We start from the raw sequence: 18,492 nt of genomic DNA, 5'->3' as shown, positions 1-18,492 counted from the left end.
GTTCCGGATGGACTGGTGGTGTCTCCACTTTCTCTCTGATGAAACATGTTGAGTGAAGGAAGGATCAGTCATGTTGGTTGTTTCTCTCTCACAGAAAATACAACACTCACTTCCCTCTCCCTACTTGAACACATGCATACTTTACCATCATGTTATTGGATCAGAGGTCCAGAATAACTTTTGAGTGTTCAACATTTATAAATTGGATCTCAAGGTGGTCCCACCAGTGCATACACCTTTAATATAGATGACAAATGAGGGAAATGTAAATCGCTGAACTGGATGACACTGGACTAACTACGGAGGCCCATCACAGACTTGAGTGTAAACTCTTCTGTTTAGTGTTCCTTGAAGCCACACTTCCACTAAGGGCCCCCTGTCAATAGCAGCTGAACATGAGGACTCCCAACAGCAAGACAAAAACCCTCGAGATCAGCTCCTGGCAGACGGACCCACACACAAGTGCTTCTTCAATCAGGCAGAGGAATATGAAGCTATTTTGCTACAAGCTTCTCTTTATTTGCATTTTACATATGTTACTGTATTATCACTTCTTATGGAACCCTGGCTTATTTTTTAGGGAAATATACATCAGTTTTTTTCATTTATTTTTCTTTTGTCTAATAAAAGCTTAATTATACATTGCTAGAAAACGGAGACTGCTGTGATTTCATGTGATCAGATATATACATAGATGTTGCAAATGTAACAGGACCCTAGATGATGTCATCCTGGTCACAGAAGTGACCAATGAAGTAACATAGCTCTATTTACAGCAGAATATTATAGCCTGTCAATCAGGAACAAGGAGGCAGGGCAATGCAAGTATATTTTAATATGCAGGATTTAATTGGTGTGATTGTACATGTTCATCAATATGTTGCCATTAAAAGCTGTTTCTGCAGGTATGTGGAGATATGTTACATCCATTCCTGCTCCACTGGAGGATTCTGGGAAATATGCTAACCTATAAGGAAAACGTTGCCTCTTGTTTGCCTTGTAAGGCAGACCCCTTAACATCAAGCATTAAACCAAAAACTGTATGACTCCATTTGCTTTCATGTAATGCTTACGACCACCTTTAAGTGGTTGCCCATGTTGTTAATAAAACCCCCTGTTCCGTGCTTGTGTAGTTCATAGCCAGCTCCTATGGCTACCCTTAGTCTGTCTTGATATGAACACCAATAGGATTTTGTGACCGGTTGTCGGAAGTCATTGATTTTAAACCCTACCCCAGTGATGGCAAACCTTTTAGATCACGAGTGCCCAAACTTCAACCCAACGCCACTTATTTAAGGAAAAGTTCTATAGTGCCTCAGCAATTGAGGCAGCAATTTATTGCTGAGTAAACCATGACAGTTGAATGGAGGAGGGCACATTTGGACTATTGCAGCTTCTCTCCAGGGTCCCCATGTACAGGAAGAATTGTTGGGCCAGCATTCTTTGAGCCCTGTCTGGTGAACTCTATTCCGGGGTGATGGCTTGGGTGCCCACAGAGAGGGCTCCGAGTGCCGCCTCTGGCACCTGTGCCATAGGTTCGCCACCACTGCCCTACCCCTTTCCTGTGCTGGCACATCCCCTTGTGAATGACCTGGTAGACTCCCCTATAGTCTACTTGCCTCCTTTGCTCTATAACCTCAGCAGCGTTGCATTTACCAATAGAACTTGTATGAAGGAGGCGTATGATGGAGGAGGGGTGTCAGACTGGGGATGTTTGGAGAAATGTTTGTTAATTAAACCTAAAAAAGAAAACCCACTACAAAGGGAAATATTAAATTGGAAGTAACTCTCTGGAGAGCCGCGAAAATCCTGCATCCTGTGATTATGTTTTTCTATGCCGAAATCTTTAATTGTAGGAATAACATCAGTAATGGAGCGTATGTTTCTTCTTATATTGTTGCCAAGCTCTGTATATTTACATGAAGTAGCAATTAAAATGGGGTTAATCAGTTTTTAATAGAACGTTTTTTACTGCAGGAGAAGAAGTTTTCTTTATAAAATCCTTGTTTATAATGGGTGCGGCAGGTTTATAGGAAGTACAGTACTGAGCGGTGATGATGGTGATAGAGCTCACCCACTAGTGGTAGAGTCAAAATATACACGAAAAAGGGTATTCCCACAAAGACAAGATTCTTTAATATACGCAGTATAACAAAATAACACATTGGGGCAGATTTACTTACCCTGTCCATTCGTGATCCAGCGGCACGTTCTCTGTGGTGGATTCAGGTCTTCCGGCGATTTTCTAAGGCAGTTCCTCCAACGTCCACCAGGTGTCGCTGCTTCACTGAAGTCCGCCAGAGTTCACGATCCTACCCTGGGTGCAGGTAAGTGTGTGTCCAGCGACAATTCTTTTTTTAAAAATGCGGCGGTTTTTCCGAATCCGTCGTGTTTTCTTTCGGCCACGCCCCCCCCCCCCCCATTTCCGTCGCTTGCACGCCGGCGCCGATGTGCCACAATCCGATCGCGTGCGCCAAAAAACCTGGGGCAATTCAGGAAAAATCAGCGCAAATCGGAAATATTCGGGTAACACGTCGGGAAAATGCAAATAGGGCCCTTAGTAAATGACCCCCATTCTCTTATTCACTGTTATTAACCAAAATACAGCATTTCACAGATACCCTATAATCCCCGTTATCAGTCCCGCTATATACAATTTCGGTTGCCACTGGATCCGACCGTAAATCTTCTGATTTTTATGGTCAAGCAGAATAGATTCTTCTCATGAATTGCTTCTCCTGTCTGCTCGATGCTGTGTGATCTGTGTGCCCCTCCCCCTCCATTATAAGACAAGCTCACACATAGATACTTACAGACACTTCCTGCCGGCAAGCAGCAGTTTGCAGAGATTTACTCTACAATCCACAAGATTATAGCAGAACTCACTGTGTGTTATAACGGAGTTAGCAGAGTGTCACTGTGGGTTATATCCATCTCATGGATCTCATCTCTGATCTGTCTCCTCTCTCTTTTTCTATGTGTCAAATACTAGTACAATGTTCAGAAGCTAAAACAAATTTTTATTTACTTATTTTTTTTAAAATCGGTAAAATGTGACATTGATTAGTCCTGTCACTCCACAGTAATAAAGGTACACGGAACTACGCCCCAAAGCAGGTGCCCAAAACGCAAACTTGGAAAAGCACTCCATTAGATAGTAAAAATCTGCATTTATTTTGTATAGATTTTTTTGAAGAGTTTTTATTTTTTGCAATTTTATTTATTTCGTATAGATAAAAATCATAGTGCTTAACCCACTTAAAAAGTGACACTTGTATGGATTCCTCTACAGATTCTGCATTGCTGTTGCACTATGGACAGTGGTCCTAAAACCATTATCCAAACCTAATTCAAAAACCTTGTGGAAAATTCAAACTAAGTTTCAACATGATTCCTCACCATCTGTGGATTTATTAACAATACAGTCAGTCCCCGGGTTACATACAAGATAGGGTCTGTTGGTATGTTCTTAAGTTGAGTTTGTATGTAAGTCGGAACTGTATATTTTATCATTGTAATCCCAGCCAGAACTTTTTTGGTCTCTGAGACAATTGGATTTTAAAAATTTTGGATTGTTATAAGAACCAGGATTAACAATAAGGCTTCATTACAGACACCTGTGATAACTGTTGCAGCTGATTATTGTAGCCTAGGACTAAAGTACAGTAAATTACTAATATCCAGAGGTCCATTTGTAACTAGGGGTCGTATGTAAGTCGAGTGTTCTTAAGTAGGGGACCGCCTGTAGTTTTAACTTAAAGGGGTTGACTACTATTGAAAACTATTACTATGGTATATGGTCACCCACATAGTACTTACCCTGCTAAAGTTTCTGTAAAGCTGCTGGACTTCCTGTGACATCCAGTTTCCTGGTGCCTTCCGGTGGATGGGGGGTCCAACCAATGCTATGAGAATTGTTATAATAGAGAGGGCGTACGGACAGTAATGACTGAATGGCCCTCTCCATCCTCCGGAGGGCAGCAGGACACAAGACGTCAGAGGAAGTCCTGAAACTCACCAGTTTTGGCAGCTTTATACATTCTTTACCATGATATGTACAATATGTGTGTCTTGTACATGCCTTAGTAAAGTTTTTTTTAATAATGGCCAACCCCTTTTAACCGTTTGTATGAGTTAAAAGATTGGGATAGATGTCAGAATGTCGATGGTCCAACACCAAGCACCATCATAGATGTTTTTTAGCTGCTGATGAATAGAGAATGAAACAGGAACCAGACTGCGCCATTCACTGTGTAGTGGTCAAATCAAATCCTTATCTTACACCAAGGATGGCACCGGCACCAAATGGAACTCATAGGCTTAAAATGTTGTCTTTTTGGTTCCGACAAGATGTCCTTAATTTTCGCAGCAAAAGTTTGCATTAAAAGCCGCAATATCAAGTGGAATGCCAACACAGACCAGATTATTTCAAGCAGTCAGCTCAAGGATACCCTTCTTCTTTGACACCGAAGACGTAACATCCTCCTCACTGCAAGAAAAACCCATCTCAGCATTGCCCACCCAACGTCGTCCTCCCCCCCCCCGAACCTCCCTTCCCCCTTTTACCCCTCCACCCAACTGTTAATAATCGTCTATGCGGTGCGATTATATATATGCCGTATATTTAGCTCATGTGTGAGCAAATTCATGCACGAGCCTACTCGACCTGTCCGAGTGATGTAAGGCTATATAATGTATTTATCCCTGTTATAAATAAAACAATAAAAAGATTAAAACCAAAAAAAAGCCGCAATATCAGGTTGTCTGTGGCAATGTGAATATATGCCACTGGGTTTGTGTTTCAGGGTGCTTTAAATCATTTGAAAATCACGAATCCAAGCACACATTTAGATAATTTCTGATTAAAAAAATGTTATTTACCTTTTTCTATGATCCCTGCTGTGTTTACATGCTAAAACTACATTTCCCATGAAGAATTGCAGAGCAGGCTGTGTGCAGCCAAGCTTCTCTGTCAGTATCACTGCATCATTCCTCTGTACCAGCAGGAGCTGTACGTCTACTCACTCCAACTCACCCCAATTCATATGTGGATCAAGCAGATACTGCCAAAGCTGCACATTGATGCCAGACAGCCTGAAGTATCATCATGTCAGCTTCTTCCTTTCTCATGGCCTTGTTGCATTATGACACTGGGAAAAATTGACATGCTACTTGCTCCAGTTCAACCCCACCCAGCCGGCAGCCTTGAGTGCAAGGAGGACCTTCCTCCCCAAATCATTAGCATCTATCCTTGCACAGCTGTGGACATGACATCACAGGAAGTAGTCTAATCTGGTCCAGAAGAGGTCACATGACCAATCAAACTATCCAGAATCTGAACAGAATTATATAAAGTGTCCTATGACATGCATAAACCACGCATTATATGTGTTTATGGTATGCACATAATATGGATTATTGTCTGCAAAAAAAACCCTTATATGCATTGTGCATTTTCTGTCCTTTACTTGTTATATTGACTATTTCTTTCCTGTTTTTAGGCCCGAGCTCTTACTGCACAGACGGCAGAAACAGATGCTATCCGATTTCTCGTTGGGACACAATCTCTCCGATTCGATAACCAGGTCAGCTGACTAAACACAGAACTTAAAGGGAACCTTTCACCACTTCTTCACAAATATAGCTAGAGACAGGTTCCCATGGAGCCCTATTAACTAATTGACACCATTCTTATAGCTAAAAATGGTTTCCCTCTCTATTATAACCACTCCCATAAATCGAATTTATCTTAAATACCTGTAATCAGAGGGGGCATGGCCTGCTCGGTCGGCCCCTCCCATCTACTCCACATGCCTCATGTCTCCTTACTATCCAGCAGTTCATGTCATGTCACCAGGGTGATGTCATCTAAGGTCCGATGTATGTATCTGATCACGTGAAATCACAGCAGCCTCTATGGACTTTACTTTGCTTCATCCCTCCATGGAGACATGGTGTGATTTCATGTGATCAGATATAAACATGGGGTACATTTTGCAAATGTAAAGGGTATAGGACCTTAGATGATGTCACATCACAGGAATGTAACAGAAGGCACTGTGTAAACAAATAGACACAACATTTCCTACAAGTAAATAGAGCTTTATATGTATAAGAGACGCTGAGCTGTCAGTCAAAATAAGGGGGAGAGGTTCACTGACAGCCTGGGAGAGGAAAAGAGTAAAACGCAGGAGATAAGAGTCAAGAATGCTCATTTATATTTAGGAACAATGGCTGTAATTAAGGTACAGTGTCTCACTGACAGCAAATTTTAGGTGATATGGGAAGGAATTGTAATCCTTAATTAGGCATTAGTTTGGGGGCGTAAAATTCTGGTGACAGAAATTCTTTAATTGTGACATTTTTTTTAAATCTAGAGCTTCCTGATCAATTCTGTCAAAATCATTGGCCATACACAGATTTTAGAACTTTTATTGTCACATGGCCCTGGCTCAGTTAAACTCCAATTAAACGAATAGCATTACCATAGCTGCAATACCAAATACAGCGCTCTACATGGTTTGCACCGAAACAGTTGTAATAATCCTCTAATGCTTTGGCCTCTTCAATCAAATGATTAACAATGACGGAAGACCCCCTTTGCTTATCATTATTTATTAAACATGCGCCATTTAGACCTGCCATTTAAAAATGCCCTTTCTGACCCACAAATACCTTTAGACAGGTCAGGATGAGCTGATGCAGGAAGATGGCTTGAATAGTGCCAGAAACCGCTCTTTTTGTTGTAAAAGCGATTCTTATATTATGCTAATTAGCCATCAATGCTTCTGTGTCCCTCACACAGCATGCACCCCAATCCGGCTGTAGCATAACTGTGCACGCACTTTGCGTGCATCATCGCCGCTCTCTTCACTGATTTTCGCGTGCCTGAGAGCCAGTGACGTCACCGAGCTCTCGGACACACTAACGCATATATTTAAAACATTGGTGTCAGGGGTTCAAGTGAAATAAAAGATTTATTAACATTGGTGTCGTTGGTGGGAGTGGCGAGCATAGGTATTTTTATGTAAACTCAACCTCAACGATCTACTGTAGGAAGCCTCGTGATACTAGGAGGCTTCGGCGGTAGTTTGCACATCCGCCCTGCAAGACTGCCGCTGTGCGATCTAAGATGAAGATGCACATGTGCTAGTGTGCGGCTCTCGAGTGCGCAAAAATTGGTGAAGGGAGCGGCGATGCCACAAGCAAAGTGCATGCAAAGTTATGCTACAGCCGGATCGCGGTGCGAGCTGTGTGAGGGACACCGCCGATGGCTACTTAGCATAAAATAAGAATTGCTGTAACAACGAGCGGTTTCTGGCACTATTCAAGCCATTTTCCTCCATCAGCTCATCCTGACCAGTCTAAGGGTATTTGTGGGTCAGAATGGGCATTTTTAAATGGTTGGTTTCCTTTAAGAGAATCTGTGGCCAGAATGTAGAGACATTTCCATTTTTATCTGTATGCAAATGAGCAACTTTGTGCTCCATGTGAGTGGCTTCAAGATGTACCGTTCCATGCCTATTCTCATCACCCACAACTTCCCACTAGAGATGAGCGGACCTGCCGTTCCCGTTCAGGTACTCCCTCTGGCCAATTATAGCCATTGCTAATTGCTTTGAGCATTAACTTGCTGTTTGGCCACCAATCCGGCAATATGTCTAGGTCACGCCACCTATCGGGAACAGCAGATCCGCTCATCTCTACCTCCCACTCAACCTTCATTGGCAATGATATTCTATCCCTGTGAAAGTGGACAACAGGGAGTGCTCCGTCTTGGGACCTGCTTTGGCCAATCCTTTATGCCTTCAGACCACAGGACACTAATTTCTCTATTGTTCTGTGGAGGCCATGGACTGACAGAGGCGGGTCCCCCGCGCAGGTGCCAAAAATGGTAGTCACACAGCCCCTTTAGAGTCAGAGCAGAGTAAGAATTTTTTGCTCTTGTTTTCTCTTTTGCCACCACTACCCTAAGAGATTTTCCACATTTCCTGATGATACAGAACATCATGGGGCAGATTTACTTCCCCGGTCCAGTCGTGATCCAGCCGTGATCCAGCGGCGTGTTCTCCGACACTGATTCGGGTTCTGCCGGTATTCACTAAGGTTGTGCGCCCGATGTCCAACAGGTGTCGGTGCTGCGCTTCAGTCCGTTGGAGTTCACCTGCTTCGATCCGGTGTATGTGAGTGATATTCTTGTGACACATTTTTTTTTGAAATGCCGCGGTTTTTCCGAATTCGTCGGGTTTTCCGGCGGCCACGTCCCCCCGATTTCTGTCGCGTGAAAGCCGGCACCGATGCGTCACAATCCGATCGCGTGTGCCAAAATCCCGGGGCAAATTGGAAAAATTCCGGAAACCCGACGAAAATGAGAGATTGGGACCCTTAGTAAATGAGCCCCAATGTGTTCATTCGAATAAAAAAAAAAAAGTGAGATGTTTGCATTTATTCTTTTATCAGCACCTTTACAAATTCAATAAATGTACAATATTTTGTTCTACTCGTCAGATGATTTGTTGTACAGGCAGTCCCCGGGTTACGTACAAGATCGGTTCTGTAGGTTTGTTCTTAAGTTGAATTATGTATGTATGTAAGTCGGAACTGTATATTTTATATTGTAACTCCAGACAAACTTTATTTTGGTCTCTGTGACAATTGAATTTTAATAATGTTGGGTTGTCATAAGAACCAGGATTAATAATAAAGCTTCATTACAGACGCCTGTAATAACCGTTCTAGCTGATTATTGTAGCCTAGGGCTAAAGTACAGTAAATTACCAACATCCAGAGTTCCGTTTGTAACTAGGGGTCGTCTGTAAGTCGGGTATTCTTAAGTAGCGAACCGCCTGTATTTGACTTTTTTTTTTCTCTCTTTAATTCTTATGTATTGTTAGACGTTATTTCTTTTATGCATTTTCATCACTTTCCCAGTTGGTACAAATTAATGAATTCACTTTCTATGTTCATCTGTTTTGTTTTTTTGCTTTGTGTTTTTTTTTTCTGATGGGGGAGGCTCATAAATTTATTCTTCCATATGTCTAGATTCACGTTATAGACTTTGACGATGAGAATAATATCATCAATAAGAATGTGCTACTGCACCATGCGGGGGAAATCTGGCAAATCTGCGCCAGCCCAGCAGACAAAAACGTGCTCGCAACCTGCTACAGCAAGAGTAAGTCGATCTAATTTACATTGTAATGAAACTGCAGATGATGAATTGTATTAATTTGGATTATTCCTAAACTGTATACATGAGCGAATTGTGGAACTCTAAAAAAAAATGGCTGTATAATAAATAGAAAAATAATAATCATGATAATAATGAGAAATTAGCAATTCATCTGCCCCTAGTGGTGGTAGATTGCTTGTATGCATATTTAGACCTATGGATCAGTCAGTTGACAAATTATTGTTAAGATTTATGTCTGTACAGTATTATTTAACCCCTTTAAGGTGTATTCATGTGAAGACAAGTTCCTTAAATGTAGTCAGGATAACAAAATAACACATTCTCTTATTCAGTGTCATTAACAAAAATACAGCATTTCACAGATATAATCCCAAACTGTCTCTCTCAGTCCTGGTGTTTATAATTTGGTTGCCCCTAGATATGACCATAAATGTTCTGACTATAGTCAGATTCTTCTCATAAATACTTGTATATACTCGAGTATAAGCCGACCCAAGTATAAGCCGAGCCCCTAATTTTACCACAAAAAACTGGGATAACCTATTGACCCGAATATAGGCCAAGGGTGTGAAATGCATTGGTCACAGCCCCCCAGTATATAGCCAGAAAGCCCCCAGTAGTATATAGCCAGCCGATAGTAGTATATAGCCAGCCTGACCCCTGTAGTATGTAGCCAGCAGCCCCCCAGTAGTATATAGCCAGCCCCTGTAGTATGTAGCCACCTGCCCCCAGTAGAATATAGCGAGCCTGCCCCCAGTAGTATATAGCGAGCCTGCCCCCAGTAGTATATAGTGAGCCTGCCCCCAGTAGTATATAGCGAGCCTGCCCCCAGTAGTATATAGCCAGCAGCCCCTGAGCCCCAGTATATAGGCAACCCCCCGCCCCGTTATGGAAGTTATGGAGCCAGACCCCCGCCCCCTTATGGAGCCGGACCCCCGCTTTGTTACTCTAAACTTAACTTTCCAGCTGTCGGTCAGAAGCAGGACCGTGCGGCGCACAGCTCTGTCGGCTTCTGCAGCTGCTGACATCAGAGTGTGTCCCGGCTGCCGGCACACACAATACTATTGCAGCGGCGATGACTGACACCAGTGCCTGTGACAGGGTTTAGCTACACTTTCATGAAGATTCTACTAGAAAAAGAGTCATGAGATGGATATCAGACACAATGACACACTCTGCTCTGCTATCTGAAGAGGTGCTGCTGTCTCCTCTACACGCTGCTGCTGGACAGAAAGTGCCTGTGGACGCAGGCATGCAGAGCAACAAAAATGATAAGGGGTATGGAGGGCCTCGGTTATGAGGAAAGATTAAAACAACTAGATTTATTTAGTCTCAGAAAGAGACCACTAAGATGGGGTATAATTATTTTCTATAAATATATGAATGGCCCACACAAAAAAATATTGTGGAAAGTTGTTCCAATTGAAATCAAATCTGTATTGGGAGAAAGCAAGGCTTAGTCACCAGAAGCGATAAGGCTTCTTCTACTGTAAGAACTGTCAATCTGTGGAATAGTCTGCCTCAGGCGCTGGTCACAGCAGGGACAGCAGAGAGCTTCAAGAAGGGTCTAGATGCCCTTTTACACCTAAATAACATTGATGGTTATTTTATATAGAATTGTTTCCCCTAAATCCCTTCCTCTTCCAATCCCTTCCCTTCCTTGGTTGAACTTGATGGACAAGTGTCATTTTTCAACCATATAAACTACCGTATATACTCGTGTATAAGCCGAGTTTTTCAGCACAAAAAAAGTGCTGAAAAACGTCCCCTCGGCTTATACACGAGTCAATACACACATACATATGCTCCCCCGCGGGTCCTCTTCTGGCTTCCGTGTCCGTCTTCTGTCTTCTCTAACTTCGTGCCGGGCACCGCCATGTTTTTCGCCCGGGGGGTGCATAGTATGACGTCAGCAGCAGCGCATCATACTAAGCGCCATCGGGGGAAGAACAATGGCGGCGCCCGGCACGGAGTATATAAGTTTTTTTTTTTTGTTTTTTTTTTTATGCTGAGCAGGCTGTATACTACTGGGGGCTGTGCTGTATACTACTGGCGGCAGGCTGTATACTGCTGGGGGCAGTGCTGTATACTACTGGGGGCAGGCTGTATACTACTGGCGGCAGTGCTGTATACTACTGGCGGCAGACTGTATACTACTGGGGGGCAGGCTGTATACTACTGGGGGGCAGGCTGTATACTACTGGGGGGCAGGCTGTATACTACTGGGGGCAGTGCTGTATACTACTGGGAGCAGTGCTGTATACTACTGGGGGCAGGCTGTATACTACTGGGGGCAGTGCTGTATACTACTGGGGGCAGGCTGTATACTACTGACGGCAGTGCTGTATACTACTGGCGGCAGGCTGTATACTACTGGGGGCAGTGCTGTATACTACTGGGGGCAGTGCTGTATACTACTGGGGGCAGTGCTGTATACTACTGGTAGCAGTGCTGTATACTGCTGGGGGCAAGCTGTATACTACTGGGGGCAAGCTGTATACTACTGGGGGCAGTGCTGTATACTACTGGGGGCAGGCTGTATACTACTGGGGGCAAGTTGTATACTACTGGGGGCAAGTTGTATACTACTGGGGGCAGGCTGTATACTACTGGGGGCAGGCTGGCTACATACTGGAGGGTCTGTGACCAATGCATTTCCCACCCTTGGCTTATACTCGAGTCAATAGGTTTTCCCAGTTTTTGATGGTAAAATTAGGGGTCTCGGCTTATACTCGAGTATATATGTAACTATATGTACAGATTTACCAATTTAAGTATTATTTAGGCAAAGTTTACACTTCAATCATTTCTTATTTCTTATTTTTGCGTTATTTAATACGTCGGCAAGCTTTTTAATATAAGGAATTCTCTTTGAGCTTTTAATGGGTTTGTATCCGTTCCTTTCCAATAAGGTTATATGAGAGCCTCGAATAGCCACTGAATAATGACGAGGAAACTCTTGGTGTAGACAAGGAGCGAGATGGCCCTAGCGAGTGCCGAAGAAGTTTTGTGACAGATGAGGTCAATTTTGCCAACAGCCTGAAAGAATATTTCACCTAGGTATTCATGAGGCAGGCTGGATTTAATATCCCACTGACTAGGATAAATTATTCAGTTGAGGAAGGTGAAATGCCAAAAGGACTGTAGATCATTCCAGAACGGAGTATTTAGGAAATTAAACAATGAGAATCAGACGACGCCTCAAACCAGGAGAAACAAAAAAAGTGCTTCTGTAAGACTGTACATGTAATATTGGGGGGTTACCAGGAAGCACAATATTCACAATATGTAGTAACGCATTCCTTCACCGGCCAAATTCATGTCTTCATTTATTTTTTATGTTTCTTTGATGCAATATTATTTCAGATTTTAAATATTTAATTCATTTTTTGTTAACATTTGTATGGATTTATTATAACTACTATACAGCATTTGTTCAATATTCATGTCCTCTGATGGCAATATCTTGAAGTTGCTAATACAAATATTTAAAGGGGTTGGCCACTTTACCGCATGATTTTTGTAATGTGTGGGGGGCAAGATATAAGGTAATTGACCAATATGACTTATATACTGGAATATAAGCCGACCCGAGTATAAGCTGAGGCCCCCAATTTTACTGCCAAAAACTGGAAAAATCTATTGACTCGAGTATAAGCCGAGGGTGGGAAATGCATTGGTCACAGCCTCCCAGTATATAGCTAGCAAGCCCCCAGTAGTATATAGCCAGCACCCTGTAGTATACAGCCAACCTTCCCCCAGTAGTATACAGCCATCACCTTTATTATATAGCCAGCCAGCCCCCTATAGTATACAGGCAGCCAGCCCCCTTTAGTATACAGCCAGCCAGCCCCCACTAGTATACAGCCATCCAGCCCCCTTTAGTATACAGCCTACCCCTGTAGTATACAGCCATTCCCCGTAGTACACAGCCAGCCAGCCCCCTTAGTATAAAGCCAGCCAGAGTATATACGGTACATCTATTAAAAGTTTTTCTCCTCTTTCTTGATATGTAAAATTAAGCCTCCTGTCTTTTACCTTATCAGCCAGATATTCCTGTCCATAAAATGGCTGCAGATGAAGGGTCATTTGATCTCTAACTGTCCATGAACAATCGCCCTGCCAGGACCTTATGATAGTGTTCATGAATATAAGATTATATCGTCATGGCAATTTTGGACACTAAACCACCCACAAGTCCTTAGGACTGGTGGTTTAGTGTCCCATTATGATTTTTTTTTCCTTGTGAACGAAAAAAAACATACTTAATACTCCCCTTGTCCCTCGGTGCTTGTACTTTTTAGCAAGTGCATTACACCGCAGCTTCACTGTGCAAACACCATAGGTACAGCTCATGCGCAGTAAAGCTGGGATACTGTCCCAATCACAAGAGGTGGCTTTGGCGCAAGATCTTCTCATGAGAGTCCGATGTGCCTTATCAGACTCGCATCTAGTTAAAGGGAACCTGTCAGAAGAAATTGACCTATTAAACCACTACCAGGATGTTGTCAAGCAGCTAAACACCTTCCAGATCCTGTTTCTATAATGGTCCAGTGTGGTGGCATCATCATCCAGAAAATCAACTTTGAAGTGAGATGTAAATTGGTTGTATAAAGTCATGGAGGGGGAGACTTGAACACTGAATTCAAGCTTTCCCTGTCTCAGAAATCCCCCTTCACTGTAATTAATGGTCCTGCACCCGGAGACATCACTAACCAGATCTCCAGAAGTCCGGTGCAAAGTGCAAAATCAAGGGGACAAGCCGTTCAGAGTCAGGGAGAGATTGAAATCGGTGATAAACTCTCCGCCTCCTTGACTTTATGCAACCGATATACATTTCAATTCAAAGTTGATTTTTAATTTTGGGTTGATAGAGACACTATGATGGCCTTTCAATATGGTGTGGAAAGTGTAAAGCTTCTAGACAACATATTGGTACTGGTTTATTAGGTCAATTTCTGATGACAGGTTCCCTTTAAGTTTGAAAGTTTATTTATTTTTAATTTTTTTTTTTTTGACATGTAAAAGACTAAAAAAGTCAATTTGGGACCCTCAACCATAGTTGGTTTGGGGTCCCAAACAGGTTTTGGTTGGGTGATTGTTCATGGACATATAGAAATCACATGACCCTCCATCTGCAGCCATCTTATGGTCAGGAATGTCTGGCTGATGAGGTAAAAGACAGGAGGCTTCACTTCACACATCAAGAAATATACGGTACTTGATATACTAATAGATGTATATTGGTACTGTTACTTACCTAATATCCAGGATGTGGTGTCATTTGCGTTGGAGCACAATACTATACAGCACCAACAATTATAAACTGTATATTATGACCCATTTTTATGTGACTTATCCAACCTATTATTCATACTAGGTCCCAAAAGGTAAAAGAAGAACATTTCATTGATTTTCCGGCCTAGGTAGAGGCCTCTGTTTTTCTGTTCAGTCATTTGACACACATAATACTGTGGACCTGTACAATAGATACGGATTTTACTCCAGACTTGGCCCCAAAACCCCTATTATTAAAATATTGTAGGCTTCTCCCAGGCCTTCATAAACGTGTCCTGAGCTGGTGGCTTAATAGTGGGCTGTCACAGGTATGAGATTTTACAGATCGGTTAGATATCATATTGTTTCTTTACTACTTGGTTCATATTCTCTGTGATAGCAAAATCTTTTGTTAAACTGATATATTATAGTTTTCACAATGTTTGCATGATGATGGCAAGGTAAACCTTCAGACGTCTAGCTGTCCTTCTAGAGTTTGTTGTCAGCTTATTCTATACTCTAGGAACAAAAAAAAATACGATGAAGCATTCCCATCTCTTGTTACAGAAGATGTCAAAAACTTAATCTATTTATTAAGCAATCCTGCCATATTAGATGGTTCCCATGATTCCAGGTGTTAAAGTAAATCTACCACCAGGATGAAGGATTGTAAACCTCAGGTTTTTACAAAAAAAGGGCTTTAAAAGGCATGCAAATGAGCTTGAAGGGCACCAGGCTTCATAGGTGTTTACTGAGCTCATTTGCATCATTTTGAAGCATTTTTTATATAAAAACAAGGGCAGAAGAAGCTAAAAGAAGGACCTCATTTTCACTAAAGACAGGTTGCAGAAGCCCATGACACCTGCATTGCATATATGTCTTATGTAAGCATTTGCATTACAATATAATTGTAATCCCAGTCCCAGGATTTGCTTTGGTTTGGATGTATTTAAAAGAAAAACAGGTGAGTGTGCTCCTCACTCTTTAGATCCTGTACAATTCTTCCTCCCCCACTGATGTCATCTCATCAGGCTGTGAGCTCTGTTCCTGCGTGAGTAAAGGAGCAGGTGGGAAGAGTTATACAGGAGCAGAAGGGAGGGGGCTGAGAGCTGAAGAGTGAGCAGCACAGACAAGTCACATGTTGTTTTTTAAAGTACATACAAACCAAAGCCCAACCCCTGGGACTCACCAGAGGATTCTGTCAGGATGCAAGGTAAGTTAGAACATACAATTATATTGCAATGCAAATACCTAGAAAAGGCAGAATGACATATTTGCAATCCAGCTGTAATGTGCTTCTGCAACCTGTCTTTAGTGAAAATGAGGTCCCTGGTGAAATGTTCCCTTTAAGAACCTGTGAGTTATATGACTGTAAATGTTATTGGATTTTAATGCACGTAAGTGGTTAGTCAGTGGGATGGGCTTTATTTTCCACATTCTGTTTTAATCTTCCAGTCCTTCATCCTTTATCTTCTTTTCTTTTTTTTGTAATTTTTAGAGGGTGTGCTCAGTATTTGTTGTATTTTCCGTACAACAAATTTATTGTTTTGATTCACTTCAACTAGGAAAATGGAACACAAAAAAGTGTAAAAAGGACAATCTTAGTGTTGTAGACTTGGGTTCTTTCTATATTTTACCACTCTGAACTGCTGATGGCGCTACATAGATGATATATTACATCTGTAGTGGGCCAGTAAAAATATCCAGGGACATTTTCGATGTCTACACAACTTCCGATTTCAGTTATGCTACAAGAAACTATCGGAGGGGTAGAAGTTTCGTTTTTTAAATAGTTTTTAAAGTTTTATAGGTTTTTTTCTTCTTATCCTGATGTGGTAGTGCTTGTAGCTTGCACTCTCACCACTTACAGTATATTTGAATCGACTAACACTGCATTCAAGGTTACTTATGTTAGAGATCTGTTGTTTTTAAACCCTGTCCTCTGTCAAGCCATTACGTAGTATGCTATTACTCGTTACATACAGTATCCTTGACTCTTCTTCCTATTGTATACATAGAACTTGTATAGATGCCTGTATCCAACTGTGGATTTTTACTGTTTCTACTGCACTTTTCTGTAGCATTAAAAAGAAAAATCAATAAAAGCAGAACAAAAAGATTGTCCTCAATGACATTACCTATAGTCTGGCTTGGCGTTGCAGTTAACTAAGGTTCCACATGATAACAGGATTTCAAATGCACTTTGGTGTGTCATAACTTGTAAAAGCCGAGCATAACTCGGGTGGTGTCACTTCAAGAATAATTCATATTTTTGTGAGCTATAATAACAAAAAGTCCCCCCCCCCCCCATATATATCTGAGGCATATCTGTGGTGGGTACACTGGCGGCAGGTGAGATTTTGGTAACTGCGATAAAGGGAACCTGTCATGAAGGAGGTCCTTTTTACATGATGACAGATTCTAAAAGCCTCTGGCATGTTGATTTAAAAAAAATCCTTTTTCGTGCATCTAAACAAATACACTAATTGACAAACATCAACTGGCTCCCTGCCAGCAGTGTGTGGTGAGTCCCAGGGGTGGGCAGTTCAAACGGCACAAGTCGACTTCTCCTCAAAACCTCTTCCTCACTCAATGCCCTCCTTCATCCTCTCTCCGGTTCATCCTCCATCTTACATCAGCTCTCCTCTGCAAGCAATTCAAAGCAATGCAAACAAAGGCATTTTTAAATCGATGTACCAGTAACTATTGGAAACTGTCTTCATGTAAAAAATACCTTCCTGACCGGTACCCTTTAAAGGGGAACTTGTCAGGCACGCATTTTTTAGCCTCCCCGATGCCCCCACAGACAATTAATAGCACATCCACAAAGTTTTTTTTTTTTAAAGTCCATTTTGGATGAAATTATAACTTCTATAAAGTTTACCTGGCTCCCTGCCAGCTGTGTCTCTGGGGCGTGTTCATTATAGAACCCCATCCCACGCCCTTTCTCTGTAAACACCCTGCCTTCACCCTCCTCCTAGTCACTTCTTTCCCTGCCTACTTCTTTGTCTCGCAGATAGTAGTGGTGACAGCTGGAACTTCCCCACTGCTATCTACACATGCGCCGTATTGTTAGACAGTGAGCCATGCACGCGACCTCCATAGCACGTTGCATACACTTCTCACTGCCAAGCAACCTTGCACTATCCTGCTTGTAGGACTGCTAGGCATTGAGCCAGGTATGCAGCCCACTATGGAGGTTGCATGTCTGGCTCACTGTTGGGCGATGCAGCGCATGCGCAGATAGCAGTGGTGGCATCCGGCTTTCTTCACTGCTATCTGCAAGATGAGGAAAGCAGTGACTGGAAGGAGGAAAGATTTTATTTTCAAACTGAACGAAGAAGAGTGTTTTACAGAGAAGGGGCTCCGTGATAAACATGCCCCAGGGACACAGCTGGCAGGGAGCCAGGTAAATTTTAATATAAGTTATAATTTGAGGACATAATTTTTATAAAAACTGTTTGGGGATGTGCTATTAATTGTCTGTAGGGGGCATGAGGGAGGGTAAACAAAGATTCCTGGTTACAGGTTCCCTTTAAGATAATGGCCTTGGTGTGAGGAGCACACTTGCCTTCTTTAGTCCGCTTCTTACACAGCAACTGTGGGACACCGTTGTCTGGGTGCAAGTCCGCAATCAATTTAGGGGGAACTCTTGTTTTACTGGTAAGTTGGCCGCCATTCTGATCGCACCGTCAGCAGGATAGTTGCCCTGCCTCCGGATGCCGTCAGCTTGTTGTGTTTCAGCAAAAACATCTCAGCGTGTCATAGGTTATCCATCACCGACATTGGTGTTAGGGGTCATTGTCATTTGATCTTCTTCTTTTTTGGGAAGTCTCAACAAAAATAAAAGAAATCTTTCGAGCCTCGTTTTAGGATCTCTATCACGTACACTCATTCTCTGCCTACTAGTGAGACCTGCCAGGTATGAGCTCAGTAATATCATGCGTCAGGGAGGGAAGACGGGACAGACCTTGACAGGGATCAAAATTTTGAAACACCTAGAAATGTACAAGTTAGAATTT

General features: G+C 42.3%; 1 protein-coding gene across 2 annotated transcripts in view; it reads left to right on the top strand.

Annotated features, from left to right (window-relative positions):
- Positions 1–18,492, top strand: part of EIPR1 (EARP complex and GARP complex interacting protein 1) — a 131,965-nt gene that overhangs the window by 29,569 nt on the left and 83,904 nt on the right. For both annotated transcript variants that reach the window (XM_072143508.1, XM_072143509.1), the window contains 2 exons: positions 5,502–5,585; positions 9,043–9,175. In XM_072143508.1, coding sequence (XP_071999609.1) covers positions 5,502–5,585; positions 9,043–9,175 — 217 coding nt within the window. The remainder of the gene's footprint in view (positions 1–5,501; positions 5,586–9,042; positions 9,176–18,492) is intronic.

This window comes from Engystomops pustulosus, chromosome 3 (genome assembly GCF_040894005.1).
Source record: "Engystomops pustulosus chromosome 3, aEngPut4.maternal, whole genome shotgun sequence".
NCBI classification, from domain to species: Eukaryota; Metazoa; Chordata; class Amphibia; order Anura; family Leptodactylidae; genus Engystomops; species Engystomops pustulosus.
The sequence above is the reverse complement of the archived record's forward strand: the minus strand, read 5'-3'. Positions and strand labels throughout refer to the sequence as shown.